The sequence below is a fragment of the Carcharhinus amblyrhynchos genome, chromosome 6, assembly GCF_965287045.1.
Source record: "Carcharhinus amblyrhynchos chromosome 6, sCarAmb.v2.hapA, whole genome shotgun sequence".
In the NCBI taxonomy this organism is placed as follows: Eukaryota; Metazoa; Chordata; class Chondrichthyes; order Carcharhiniformes; family Carcharhinidae; genus Carcharhinus; species Carcharhinus amblyrhynchos.
Genome location: NC_137329.1, coordinates 47,716,690 through 47,731,062, shown reverse-complemented (window position 1 = coordinate 47,731,062; position 14,373 = coordinate 47,716,690). Strand labels below are relative to the sequence as shown.

Here is a 14,373-nt window from a genome sequence, read left to right as displayed (position 1 = left end):
GGCGGTCCCAGGGACGTGGCCTGTACTGACGCTGGCCCCTCCCACGTGGGTGGGAGGTCTCATTCCAATGCTTTCTCCGTAAGCGTAGAGCCCTGAAGGAGTCAGCCTGATTTGAAACAGTGGGCGGGATTTTATGAAACCGTAAAATCCCATCTGTGGGCAGGTTGGTAAAATTCCAGCCAGTATCTCTTTTTCTCTCCTCACAGCTGCTGCCAGACATGCTGCATTTTTCCAGCTTATCTGTTTTTATTTCAGACTTCCAGCATCTGCTGCATTTTGCTTATGGTAAAATTTTGTAATATTCCAGTAACTTTGTCCAATGGTCTTTCCACACTGTTCCAGTAAGCCACCCCAGTGCCCCCATTGTTTCAGTGGTCCTTACCAGTACCATGGTGACCCTACCTACTTCTCTCTCATTATTCCTCTTATGCTCCTCTGTATTGTTCCAATGATTCTCTCAGTAATCCCTCTCCACATTCCAGTTACCCACCCCAAACCCCACTGTTCCCTTTCCAGGACTTCTGCCCAGAACTGCCTCACAATTGTCCCAGTACACCCTCCCCATTGTTCAAGTGATCCTCTACAATGCTGATTTTCTACTGTGCCAGTTATCAAGCATGCCCTCTAATGTTCAAGTTCTCCTTTCCCCATTGTTCCCGTGATCTTCCTGTAACCTCAACATTGTTCTAGTGATCATAGTCATCAAATCATTCCTGCAGTGCAGAAGGAGACCGTTTGACCCATTGAGTCTGCACTGACCACAATCCCACGCAGGTCCTATCAATGTAACCCCACGTATTTATCCTACTAGTCCCCCGATACCAAGAGGCAATTTAGCATGGCCAATGCACCTAATCCTCTTTGACAAAGACTCATCTGGACTCGAAACATCGGCTCTTTTCTCTCCTTACAGATGCTGCCAAACCTGCTGAGCTTTTCCAGCATTTTCTCTTTTGGTTTCAGATTCCAGCATCCGCTGTAATTTGCTTTATCCACCTAATCCTCTCCAGGGTTCCCTCATTGTTCCTTCCCCTTGTTGCAAACGGCCAAAGCTGCTTCCCGCAGTGCTCTTCGCCCATTATTCCTCTCGCATTGTTCCTGTCTTCCCCAACGCTCCCACTCCTTGTTCCAGCGCTTGCTTCCCAGTCCGGCCATGCACAATGTTCCAATTCCCCCCTCCCTGGTGCCACTCTTCCGCTGTAGCCCCTCCCCCATCTCACCTGTCTTCTTTGCTGCCGTGTCGGGCTGTGTCGCTAGTGACTGATGCATTTCGGGATTTGTAGTCCTCTTTGCCTTTGCTCCTCATCTAGTCAGATTGAGAGGCATAGTCGCTAAGACTACAATCCCCGCATGCAGAGCTCTCGTAGCCGGAGTCAACGCACCTGCTGCAGTCGAATCGAGCCAGCGGAGCAGTGAGGAAGCTGCAGTAATTAGTTCTTGTTGATGGATTTTTAGAAAAAAATTTTTTTTCAAAACACACTCGGATAATTGTAACGATCGCAGGAATTATTAGCTCCAATTTAACTATTGGGTTTGCGGCAGGTACTTACCCTGTTGAACTGTTTATTCTCGTATACCTTGTTGTTATTTGAAATGTGGGGTTTGATGTAGCTGGAAGACATTTGCAGTTTATACGTTTGCAGATAACCTCGACTCACCTGGCGACACACCTGGATTCAATATGAATTTGTAATCTGCCTGGACAGCAAACCAGAGTTTGACATTTTAAAATACTGGGGATTTGTTCGGAAATTCAGTGAGTTTGTGCCTTGTTATTTTCTGATACACCTGGACCTTAATTTGTGGTTTGGCCTGTGACACATAATTGGGAGGGCAAAACGGCAGTGACCATCTTAAAAAGATGTGTGATGGTATGATGTGGGAGAGCAAGCAGTTTGCCTGGATTCGAAGTTCCTGTTCAATACTGATCCTGTGTGTGCTGCTTAGCAAAACTGGAATTGCTGACGCAAATGACCAGAAGAAAAATGATATCTCAAAACCAGGTAAGATCACTAAGTATCAGCTAAAAAGTGGGCCTCATCAATGTAGTACCAGTGTCTGTGTTTTTGATAATATGACTTGTACCTCTTGTGTATATTTTCAGAAAAATGCCAACTCAGTACAAAACCTTTGGGTAAAAAAGAGCAACTGTCAGACATCTTAATCTGAAGTAGAGAGTGTACAAATCAGAATCTTTAATTTTTAAGAATCTTTAATTTTTAAGAATCAGATTGTGTTCCCATAATATGTTTAATGTGGGGGAAAAAATCCCAAAATACTAAAAAAAAGTGAAGTCAAAGAGATAAGCTGAAATTAGGTTTTTGCAAAATCAGCAATCCTTCAGGCTCTATATATGGCTGTATTCAATTTAAAGGGAGAGTCACAGTTCTTTGCATGTGAGCACAGTTTATCGTATAAAGATAAATTTTGGGGATAGGAGAGTACATTTCAGATATATAGACTTGCATCCTAAATGTAGATTACTATTTCACTATAACTTCATTGCAGTGTTAATGTAAACCTACTTGTCACACTAATAAATAAAACTTTATTTTAGGTCATATTAAAAGCAGTTGGGAGCCATCAGTAACATTAGAGAGTGTTTCCCAAATTGACTGCCTTCTTTGTGAGGAGCTTATGCAGATATTCTCTCCTGCAATGCCTAGTGCAAACTCCACTGTTGAGTAGAGACAATGTTGTTCAGATAGTTGATGGTTGTGCTCTTGAATATCTTGCCAACACTCATTACCTAGGCTCATACACAACAAATGACCGTACTGATAAAATACCGGAAGGCTGCTAGAGTTTGTGGAACTATATTCCAGCAAGATTTGGTACCTTCAAAAGAGCAGAGGAATAAACTTAAAGTAGAAGTGGAGGTTTGACTTCTAGGATAGAGTTGGCATAAATAATTAGAAAAAGAAAATATTGGAAATGTACAGCAGGTCTGGCAGCATCAGAAAGGAACAGCATTAACATTTCGAATTGATGACCTTTCATTAGAACTGAAAGATGCTCAAGTTCTGAGGAAGGTCATCCAAATGAAATGTTAACTCTGTTTTTCTCTATAGGTGTTGCCATAATCTGCTCAGTATTTCCAGCATTTTCTGTATTCAACTGGCCTGGTTGCATATGTTAATATTGTAGTTAGACTGTTGCAGTTGTTGTTGTACTCTTATCCAGTTGCAAGCACAGAATCAGAATCCTAGTTTGCGTGAATTGCATTCCAAAATATAATCTAATAATATTGGGAGGGGGAATAGGGGCTGGAAGATTAGGGGAGATGTGCCAGTCAGTTTGTAGTTTAGTTGTTCTAACTGAAATCATTACACGTACTGTATTTCCTGCAATTGTTTCTTTTTCAAAATGTTCAACCTTCATGTTGGGCTTTCCTGAAATTAGCTATGGGTCTGTATAGGAATGTGTGTAAGTAGTTCTGCTGGCTCAGGGGAAACTTCCTGATGGGAGGCCAAATCCATTGGGCAAGGCCGCAGCTGTTCAGGAACTTGCAGATCATGATTTGCTCTCAGAACCATGAGAATAGTGTTACACACTTTAAATTCACCAGCTTGCCCTTGGGCAGTTCGTCTATGCCACACCTTTTGATAGTTTTGCTTTCCTCAGCTCCATCTGTCATCTCTGGGAATTTATCTATTTTGGGCCTGTAGAGTTTGTGAGGCATGTTACATGAGCAGTGAGAGAGGAGCTTAAAGTGCTGAGCTATATCATGTGAGGGTGAGTCAGATACTGGCAGATAGTGATATTTACACAACACCTGCTGCTTGGTTAAATTTATACTGTTTTGGTCCAGGTAATGGAAAGGTATGAAGTACCTGTATACAGAACTGCAGGCTTGACTGACTCAAATGTTAACCCTTTCACCAATAAGCTGAATGCACTCCTTTTTCCTTTGATTTTTCTCTCTTCTCCCCAGACAACTAACTATTTGATGGACGTTTGTTTTCAGCACGCTTGAGCAACTTGCACGGAGTATTTTGCACCTGTAGAGCACCACAGTTTTGCAGACTTTCACAACCAGTAGCTTATCACTTTAATGTAGGGCCCCCTGTCAACCTTTGATTAAAGAATATGTCTTTCCTGAGGCTGACTCATTCTCTGGAGGGCAGCGTAAATATAAAGTGTGAAGGCCTGAAATCCCTTGGGCTAAATTCTTCCAATTAAATATCCACTGTATTTTGAATGCCTTTATGTTTTAACCTTCATTATCGCACCTGGTAAATTATTCCAAATGATCTTCATTTTTGCGTAAATTTTTTTTCTTGATATCTGTCCTAAATTTATTTTTGACTGATTTTCAGCAAAAATCTGAAAGACAGAGCTCTCACTGATTCACCTCTAAATTCTTTTCAGTGTTTGGAGAAACTTGAAGCAGGACCAGTCAGTGGGGATTTCATGTACAAAATAGAAGTGCATAGAATTATAGAGGTAACCTTCTGAAATGGATTAGTAATTGGTTTGGAGGTGGAGATAAAGGAAATATACTCTGAGATGTATCAAGTACTATGAAAAAGTGCTGGAGATCCAGCATGATCTGTGGCGAAAGCAACATAATTAACGTTTCACGTTCACAATGACTCTTTGGAACTGTTTTTTTTTTCCAACCTGGCAATGGAGGGTGGAGCTGGATGTGAACTGTCCAGGCCTCTCTTAAAGGAGAAGCAAAGAGCCCACAGACAGTCTTAGTAGAGAATGGAGTTAGAGCAATTTGGCCGTCATAGAAGGGGAAGCTATTAGGCTAGGAAACTGGAAAATGTTGAAATGACAGGGCATCAGAAGAATCGCAGATGTAGGTAGAAGAGACTTGACAAGTGGATGAACAAAGTGGAGTTAGTACAACAAGAAATAACTTCAGTGAGGGAGAAACAGGCAAAAATAATGGATCTACCAAGACAATACTTATGTGCATTTTGGAAAGGAGGTAGAAGTGGGTGGTTCCAGATTGGGGGAACTGTAAGTTGGTAAGCTGCAGAGGGAAGATCCCCAAAGGTAATGAGGTCAGTGATAGTCATGGAAATAATGGCTTGGCATTTAATGTTAGAGTCATGGTCCAAAGGGAGGTGGGAAGAAGTGTCAGAGAGTTGGAGTTCAGCCTCTACTAGTTATATGTTGGTATATCAGACAACAACGACACGACTCTTGTCTGCAGGTTCAATAACAAAGTCAGGGTTATACTTGAGAGAAAGGAATGTAGCAAGTTCAGAGGGAGACAGGTTAAACCAGAAGGGGAACAGAGTAATTAAGATGGATGTTAGTTCTCAATGCACAGGTCACAAGTTGATAGATCAGAAGGAGGAGTCCTGGTGGAAGGAGAATACTGGAGCAGGGTGAAAGAGTCCATTGAGCAGTGGGAAGACCCCCTGCCAAAGAAAAGAGCATGGAGGTGAAAGCAACAGAAGAAGAGTTCAATGTTGTGACGAGTCAGAAATTCATTAAGATGAGGGTGTAAGGAGATAAAATTAAATCCTTTGCTGTGCATCAGAAAACGTTAGGGAATACAGGATGAGAGGTGAGATTAATCCAGAGGGCTGCCTGTATTCATAATTTTATTCTTGAGTGAAAGCTCCAAAAACTTAAACTGGGAATCAGGGCAGTTTTGAGATAGGGTGAGGGGGTGCTGCAGGAGTGAGAAGTCATGTGTGCAAATGTGCCAGTGCTCCAGGTAGAGCATGTGGGCAGTCCAATATCACTAATAAAAAAAAGTGCTTCCGTGAGGCAATTATACATTTTCAAAATCATATTTCCCACCATTCTGGTAGGCATTATCCAATAAACATTAATACAAGTTAATCAATAATCACCACTGCCACCAACTCCAGCCAACAACACCTTACATCCTGACCTCATGGGATCTTATTTGTTCTTAATTTTGAATGTTACCTTCCTTGGTTGCCCAGCAACACAGGATGCTGGACAGTGAAATGGGAGAATGATTCCCACAGACTGAAACCCATGTGATGCTCATCTGACCCTGAGAAAAATCCTTATGTCTGCCTTGCACCTGTAATCAATTTTAAGCTGTATAGTTCTATTCATCAAACTGGCATTGGTAGCCATTTCGTTCCCGATGACTGCTGATAAAGTGGCTGCATCCAGTAGAACCATTGTCCTATGGAATGCAGGCCCTCTCTACAGTCTCACCCCATCAAGCCCTGCTATATCTTGCTATTGGCTGAAGTTTTACAAAATGTATTCTGAAAGCAAAATATATGTTTTTAAATGACAAATACTTGTTATTCAGTTATAGTGGCATTCTCTATAATCTAAGATCATTCACCCTTAAATCAGTATTATGTTAGTGTTTTTAAACCCATGATTATTTTATAAGCCTATTTTAGTCTCCTATACCAGGAGGGAAGCAAGGTAAAGAGAGAGGGGGTTTGGGAAAGAATTCCAAGCTTATGGCCACCAAAGCTGGAGCAATTAAAATGAGGGAGTCCAAGAGACCAGAAATAGAGGAACACACGTTAAAGGATTGTGGAAATGGAGGGGTGGGACTGTGGAGATTTGACCATTAAGATGGGAATTTTAAAATCAAGGTGTTGCTTAATCAGGAACCAGTTTTGTGCAGTGCAGGTGTTATAGGTGAATGGGATTTGGTGTGAGATAGGACACGACTAGCAGAGGCTTGGATGACGTCACATTTAGGAAGGATAGGCTATGGTAAGCTGATCAGGAGTGTGCTAGAAAAGTCAAGCCAAAGGGTTGGAGTGGGCAGATGTATCGGGTCCTTGCCATCCATCTCACCGGGGCCTAGACTTTTCTGTGCTGGGACTTTGAGATGACAACATGGATCCTGGATGTTGCTTGACAATTCTTTCATGATTTGACCTTCACAAGTTCTGTGGAGGGTTATTTTATCCTGCAGTTCATTATTAATGCTGAACTTCGTTCTCTTGAGATTTTAATCCTGATTTTGCGATGTTGGCATTTACTGCCTTTTATCTTGTTGTACTGTGAAAATCAGGATTGTTTCTTTTTCTTGTTGGTATTTGTCCACTGGCATGCTCCAGTGGTGGGGCGAGGGAGGCTGTAGTTTGTGCCTCTCCTTTCCATTGGGGAGTATGCTGAATTGATTTTATGGCATCAGGGTTGTTAATATTTACCTGGTTTGTTTTTAAAGTGCTGTAATCCTTGCACTTACACCAAGGGAGTACAATTTTTAGTACCCTTCACTTTATTTTTTATGAGTAACATTTAAGCAGGGTGGTAGATAGGTGGTTTGGAATAGAAATGGTTGGTATGGCCTTAGAAATCTTCATTCTGGGTGAGGAGAATCCCCTGTTAGAGCTATTGGATTCATGCTTTTCTTTTGTAATTTTGTTGTTCTGTTATTTAAGAACCCTTCCTTGTTTCCTAAGAAAGTACAGATAGATCATGTATTCTGGAAAAGATCAGGTTTTCTTTTTGTCGTTAGTGTCTCCGGTGTTGTTCAACTAGGGGAATTATGTTCTTGTGCGTGCCCAGGCATAGTTGACTAAGTAAGAAGTCTCACAACGCCAGATTAAAGTCCAACAGGTTTATTTGGTAGCACAAGCCCCAAGCTTCTGGAGCACTGCTCCTTCATCAGGTGAATGGGAGTTCTGTTCACAAACAGGGCATATAAAGACACAAACTCAATTTACAAAATAATGGTTGGAATGTGAGTTTTTACAGCTAATGTGAGTGGAGAGAGGTTAAGCACAAGTTAAAGAGATGTATATTATCTCCAGCCAGGACAGTTAGTGAGATTTTGCAAGCCCAGGCAAGTCGTGGGGTTACAGATAGTGTGACATGAACCCAATATCCCGGTTGAGGCCGTCCTTGTGTGCGGAACTTAGCTATCAGTTTCTGCTCAGTGATTGCTGTGAAGGCCACCTTGGAGAACACTTACCCAAAGATCAGAGGCTGAATGTCTGTGACTGCTGAAATTTTCTCCAACAGAAAGACAACACTCCTGTTTGATGAATGAACACCGCTCGACATTCATCTGTTGTTGTAGCGTCTGCATGGTCTCCCCAATGTACTATGCCTCGGGACATCCTCTCCTGCAGCGTATCAGGTAGACAACGTTGGCTAGGTTACAAGAGTATGTACTGTGTACCTGGTGGATGGTGTTCTCACGTGAGGTGATGGCATCCATGTCAATGATCTGGCACGTTTTGCAGAGGTTGAAATGGCAGGGTTGTGTGGTGTTGTGGTCACTGTTCTCCTGAAGGCTGGGTAGTTTGCTGCGGAGAATGGTCTGTTTGAGATTGTGCGGTTGTTTGAAGGCAAGAAGTGGGAGTGTGGCGATGGCCTTGGTGAGATGTTTGTCTTCATCGATGACATGTTGAAGGCTGCGGAGATGTAGCTTTTCTGGTCCAGGGAAGTACTGGACGATGAAAGGTACTGTATCCACCATGTCCCGTGTTTGTCTTCGGAGGAGGTCAGTGTGGTTTTTCGCTGTGGTGCATCAGAACTGATTGAGTCAAGTGCCATATCCTGTTCTTGTGAGGGTATCTTTCAGCGTCTGGAGGTGTCTATTGTGATCCTCCTCATCTGAGCAGACCCTGTGTATATGGAGAGCTTGTCTGTAGGGGATGGCTTCTTTAACGTGTTTAGGGTGGAAGCTGGAGAAGTGGAACATTGTGAGGTTATCCGTGGACTTGGGGTACAGTGAAATGCTGAGGTGACTGTGATGGAGATGCGTGTGTCCAAGAATGCAACTGATTCCGCAGAGTAGTTCATGCTGAGTCTAATGGTGGGATGGAACTTGTTGATGTCATCATATACTTGTTTCAGTGATTGGCCTGGCTGGAGACAACACACATCTTTTTAACCTGTGCTTAACCCTCTCTCCACTCACATTGTCTGTACCTTTAAGACCTTGATTACCTGTAAAGACTCGCATTCCAACCATTATTTTGTAGTTTGTCTGTATATGCCCTGTTTATGGACAGAACTCCCATTCACCTGATGAAAGAGCAACACTCTGAAAGCTTGTGCTTCCAAATCAACCTGTTGGACTTTAACCTGGTATTGTGAAACTTCTTACCGTGCATACCCCAGTCCAATACCGACATCTCCACATCATAGTTGACTAACCTTGGGTATCTAGCTTTGTTAGGTTGGTCTTTTATTTTGATGTGTAAGTAATGGCAGTACTTACTTGGCTCATCGAATGTATAGTAGGCATATTATCCGGTTGTTGTGGTTTCTCTGTGAGGAAATGGGTTGAATCCCATTGCTATCAATGTGTAAAAGGCACCCTTGGGGTACCTAGAAAAAAGGATAGTTTGCTTTGCTCAATGTATAAGAGTGATATGAATATTCTTGTCTTATTGGCCCTTAGTGTGTCATTGAGCAGGTTAGGGCAGTGGTGGTGATAGAATCCTGTTCCTTGTGAGGTTATGTTTTTCTGCTTTTGGTATCTTTTCTATGTAAGCGTATGTTGAAAAACTATGTCTGGCCTCTATTGCATTATCCAGTTGCTCTCCTCTTTTTGAAGCTTCCTTTCTTTATTTGGGTAGGTGGGGTGTCAATTAAAGGCTCTGATTTGTTATCATTAATCCAAGAATGTTGTCCTTACCTTGTGAGAAGGGGGAGGTCATATCTCTCCCTGAGATACGCTGTTAATGAGTGTCTTGATGATTTTCTTTTCCTTGTCAGTAGGATTTGCTGTGGAATACGGTTTAAGTTCTTTGGTGATGTGTAGCCTTGTCGGTGCCTTTTATGTGGCTGGAGAGGAGGGAGGCTTGTCGTGTGCGAATCTAGGCGATGTATACGAATCCTTGGCTTACTGGTTCCTGCACACAAGAGCGTGCACTACCACGTCACATCTTCTAACGACGGCAGTGCCTTAATGTTCCCCTTTTTCTGGGTTATCCTTTCATTGCTTGGAGATCCTGGCATGTTGAGTTAGGCCCCGGTTAGTTGTATACTACCCCATAAGGGATTCCATATGTTGTGCAGCTCTGTCTCTGTTATCCTTTGGAATGGTTTTATCCTGAGTTTCTGCTATCTGGTATCCTTTCTTTATCCATACAAGAAGAGATGCAGACGACAATGATTGGCAATTTGCATAATTTGTATGAATATTTGACCTTTCAGGATGTTTAATGTGGAATAATGATTAATTTGTGCTATTCTAGATTCTGGGAACATTTTACATCTTGTGGTATATGTGAAATTGAAAACTTGCAATAAAAACATCTTTCTTAAAAAAAAGAACCAAGTCGAGAAATTACAAAGGCATGGGTGAAGGGTGGAATCAAGTGATGTTATGGAGGTAGAGATAGCTGGTCTTGGTGATGCCACAGATATGTAATCAGAAGCTCATTAGGGGCCAGGTATGAATCAAGGCTGCAAACAATCTGGTTCAGCTGACATTTGCCAGTGGCTAAGGAATGGAGTTTGTTGTGGGATCTGAAGATAATGTTTAATATATTTTATCCCAATGTTTAATTGGAGGAATTTCCTGCTCATCCAGTATTTTTCTCCTGAATATTGGGTGGTAGTTTTGGCAAATGGATGCTGTCTGCTAGCTTGCATGTTTTGATGGTGATATTGGAGTTCTCGTGTGGTGGATTTCTTATCAAATACATTGGGAGTTGGAATGCCTTGACTTGGTTGTGTGTGGATGTGGGTGTTTGGCACAGGACTGATATGTGTAGTTAGCTGTGTAATACCATCAGCTAAAGGCAAAATATTGTGGGTGTTGAAATCTGAAACAAAAACAGAAAATGCTAGAGAAACTCAGCAAGTCTGACAGCATCTGTGGAGAGAAAAGGGAATAGCTTAATCCTGACAAAGGGTCAGCCAGGCTCAAAACATTGGCTCTAGTCTCTCTCCACAGATGCTGAGTTTCTCCAGCATTTTCTGTTTTCTTTCTAATGCCATCAGCTGTTTTGTCTTTGATATGTCTCGAGCATGGTTTGTGGGGCTAGAGTTCTGACATGCCTGATATTGTATGGGTGCTTGTGGCACAGGTGAAGCTGGATGAGTTTGCTGAGCGTCAGCATGTAGCGCAAGAGTTGAACGACTGAAAATTTAGTCAGGTTTTCTATCGTTCACGTCTGGTTGAGGTTGAATTGTGTGCCAGGTAAATGTAATATATTTGTAAAAGCTGGGGCACTGACACTTCTTCCTTTCTAAATAAATATTGACAGATTTCTCATGTATTGATGCTGACCGCTTCTATGACCATTATGTGTGGACAGAGCAGGAACTGACTCTTCACTTGTTTTGCCCTCTGAACGATGAGCTGGTGCAGCTGATAAACTCTTCCCATGGGTTCGCCATTGAATGGAGCAAGAACTGTCTTCCTTTGAATACTAACCAGAGTTCTCGCATAATTAGCACCACCTATCCAAATGGGACCGCATTTCTCACATTCCGTTCATTCCACAACATTGATGCTGGAAATTACACCTGCACTGTCAGCTTGACCGGCCAGAGGTATCATTCCTTCACCATGCGACTCCAGTTGGAAGGTGAGGATTTAGCAGCTCAATATGCTTAAGTGGTTTATAAAACCAGGAAGGATCAAGTAAATATGAGTTTATCAAAACCTATACGGGAAAGCATTGGTTCTAAGGGGTAGGTGGAGGATGATGTGAGAAAATATCATTTTTAGGAGGTGGGTAAGTTAGCATTCCACATTTTCCTTTTTCAATTTTAAATGCTTTGAGACATGTTCCTGCACAGTGATGCAGGTTTCAGAAGTATTATTTTTCTTTAAGAACTTTGTGATTTTTATTTTCTTCAGTCAGGTTCTTCAACTGCACAAAGTACAGAAATCTGTTTGTCCAGACGTTGCTTTTACATGAGGTTGTGTTTTACGTGTACATCTGAATTGGATAAAGTGGCAGCTAGCCTGGGGAAAAAGATGCATGATGGCAGTAATACTGAAACATTGACATTTAGTAAATGAGTCAAGAGAGCACTCAGTAGAGTGCCTACCTCCATCGTGCTGTGTTCACTCAACATTATTACAATTGCTTTCCTCTTTCTTTAGACTTTTCTCTGCCTGGCTGATGCTTTGTAAACCTAAAAAAAAACTTTTATTAAGATTCCAGCTCACTGAGCATGCTTAAAGGCAATCTACATCCAACAACCTACTCTTAAAACTTTACTAATATTTTGAAAGCTGTGATAAATTCCAGCACAGCTGTGAAGATCTTCCATTATATTCTAAATGAAACATTCCTCAACATTCTTGAACCAAAAAGTCAATTTGCCCTATATCGCAATGTTAACAGATCTGTTTAAAAATAATCCCTATCTCAGGATTAACACCTTGACAAAAAAACTAATCAGTTCTTCCTTGGATCATGCCCTATCTGCATACCCCATTTTATTGAAATCCATCCATTGGTTTTTGAGATATATTGTAAACGTGGGCAAAACATTGCCTCTGCCGCGGAGGTAAAAGAAAATTCGCCCATTCTTCCAATGTTAATGGATCCTACTACAAAGATCAGATCCACATCTTTTCCAAAAACAAATCTATTCTTCTCTGGGCCACATGCTAGCTATATACCAAGTTTTGTTGGAATCCGTCAATTAGTCACTGTTTACAGACTAATGGGTGAAAAATTGCAAGCTACCTGGAATTATCCAGTATAGAAATACAAAAGATCTTGAACCAAAGCAGTGCTCTTGTGCACCTGCTGGAAAATGACACTGGGGGAAGAAGTAATAGGGAACAAAGAAATGGTGGAGGAGCTGAGTAGGCACTTTGTGTCAGTCTTCACGGTGGAAGACACGAGTAACGTACCAAAAGCCCCAGCAAGTCAGTGGGAAGAGGTGGGTGTGATGGCCATTACTAAGGAGAAAGTGCAAGGCAAACTGAAAGGTCTGAAGGTGAATAAATCCCCTGGACCAGATGGACTACATCCCAAATTTTTGAAGGAGATGGCTGAAGAGATTGTGGAGGAATTAGTGACGATCTGTCAGGAATAACTGGAGTTAGGGAGAGTTGAAGAGGACTGGAAAATCACTAATGTAACACCCCTGTTTAAGGAGGGAGGGAGGCAAAATGCAGGAAATTATAGGCCAGTTAGCCTGACCTCGCTCGTTGGCAAGATTTTAGAATCCATTATTAAGGATGAGATTTCAGAGTACTTGGAAGTGCATGGTAAAATAGGGCAAAGTCAGCATGATTTCATTAAAGGGAGATTGTGCCTGACACATCTGTTAGAATCCTTTGAGGTAATAAGCAGGTTAGACAAAGGAGAGTCTACATTTATATTCTTGAATTTCCAGAAGGCCTTTGACAAGGTGCCGCACGGGAGACTGCTGAGTCATAGAGGTTTACAGCATGGAATCAGACTCTTTGGCCCAACTTGTCCATGCTGCCCTTTTTTTTTAAAACCTCTAAGCTAATCCCTATTGCCCGCATTTGGCCCATATTTCTCTATACCTATCGTACCCATGTAACTAAATGCTTTTTAAAAGATGAAATTGTACCCGCCTGTACTACTACCTCTTGCAGCTTGTTCCAGATGCTCACCACCCTTTGTATGAAAAAAAGTTGCCCCTCTGGATACTTTTGTATCTCTCCCCTCTCACCTTAAACCTATGCCCTCTAGTTTTAGATTTCCCTACCTTATCTGTGTCCCTATTTTATAGACCTCTAGAAGGTCACCCCTTAGTCTCCTATGCTCCAGAGAAAAAAGTCCCAGACTATTCAGCGTCTCCTTGTAACGCAATCCATCAAGTCCCAGTAGCATCCTAGTAAATCTTTTCTGCACCCTTTCTAGTTTAATAATATCCTTCTAATATCCTGCTGAATAAGATAAGGATCCTGAACTAAAGCAATGCTGTTGTGCACACATTTTACTTGATCAAATGCCATGGTAGTTTTGACAAGATTGTTGGTAGCAAACAGTCTACTGTTTAGTGAGTTGTTTGTGCTTGTGTGTGAAACGTGAAGATGTCCTGCTCCCTAAATATATGGACTCATCGATCTGATATCTAGATTTGGCTCTGATGTTCACTCTGTGGTAAATTTTATACTTGCTTTCGTACCCTATGGTGGTGATATCCATTTGAATCAGGTATTAAAAGGTGGTCAGTAGCTCCAAAATGATTCCTTAGCAAAGGTCAATTATTTTAGGATAGAAAAAAGAGCCCATGAGGAATTGAACTCTATCCTGCCATGTTAAACATGTTGCTGGTATTTGTGAAGAGAGAGTCTGTGCCACAGGCTCTTATTGGTCTCTCTAAATGGCAAGTAGTTTTTGCAGTCTTGAAATGCACATGGTGTCTATGTTGGTGCACCATTATTAGAGATGCTGGGATCAACCCCATGTTCCTCTTTCAGTTCTGAATTATGTTTAGGTTTAAATATAATGCAAATCTAATGTAAAATTGCTGGTTCTAGACATGTAA

At 41.7% G+C, this 14,373-nt stretch overlaps 1 protein-coding gene across 3 annotated transcripts in view; it reads left to right on the top strand.

The window, feature by feature from the left end:
* The first annotated feature begins 1,395 nt into the window (after positions 1 to 1,395).
* Positions 1,396 to 14,373, top strand: part of sigirr (single immunoglobulin and toll-interleukin 1 receptor (TIR) domain) — a 57,734-nt gene continuing 44,756 nt past the window's right edge. For 2 of the 3 annotated variants that reach the window (XM_080190405.1, XM_080190404.1), the window contains exons 1-2: positions 1,396 to 2,003; positions 11,148 to 11,471. In XM_080190405.1, coding sequence (XP_080046531.1) covers positions 1,862 to 2,003; positions 11,148 to 11,471 — 466 coding nt within the window. In that variant the 5' untranslated portion in view covers positions 1,396 to 1,861. The remainder of the gene's footprint in view (positions 2,004 to 11,147; positions 11,472 to 14,373) is intronic. The other variant, XM_080190406.1, reaches the window with a different exon arrangement.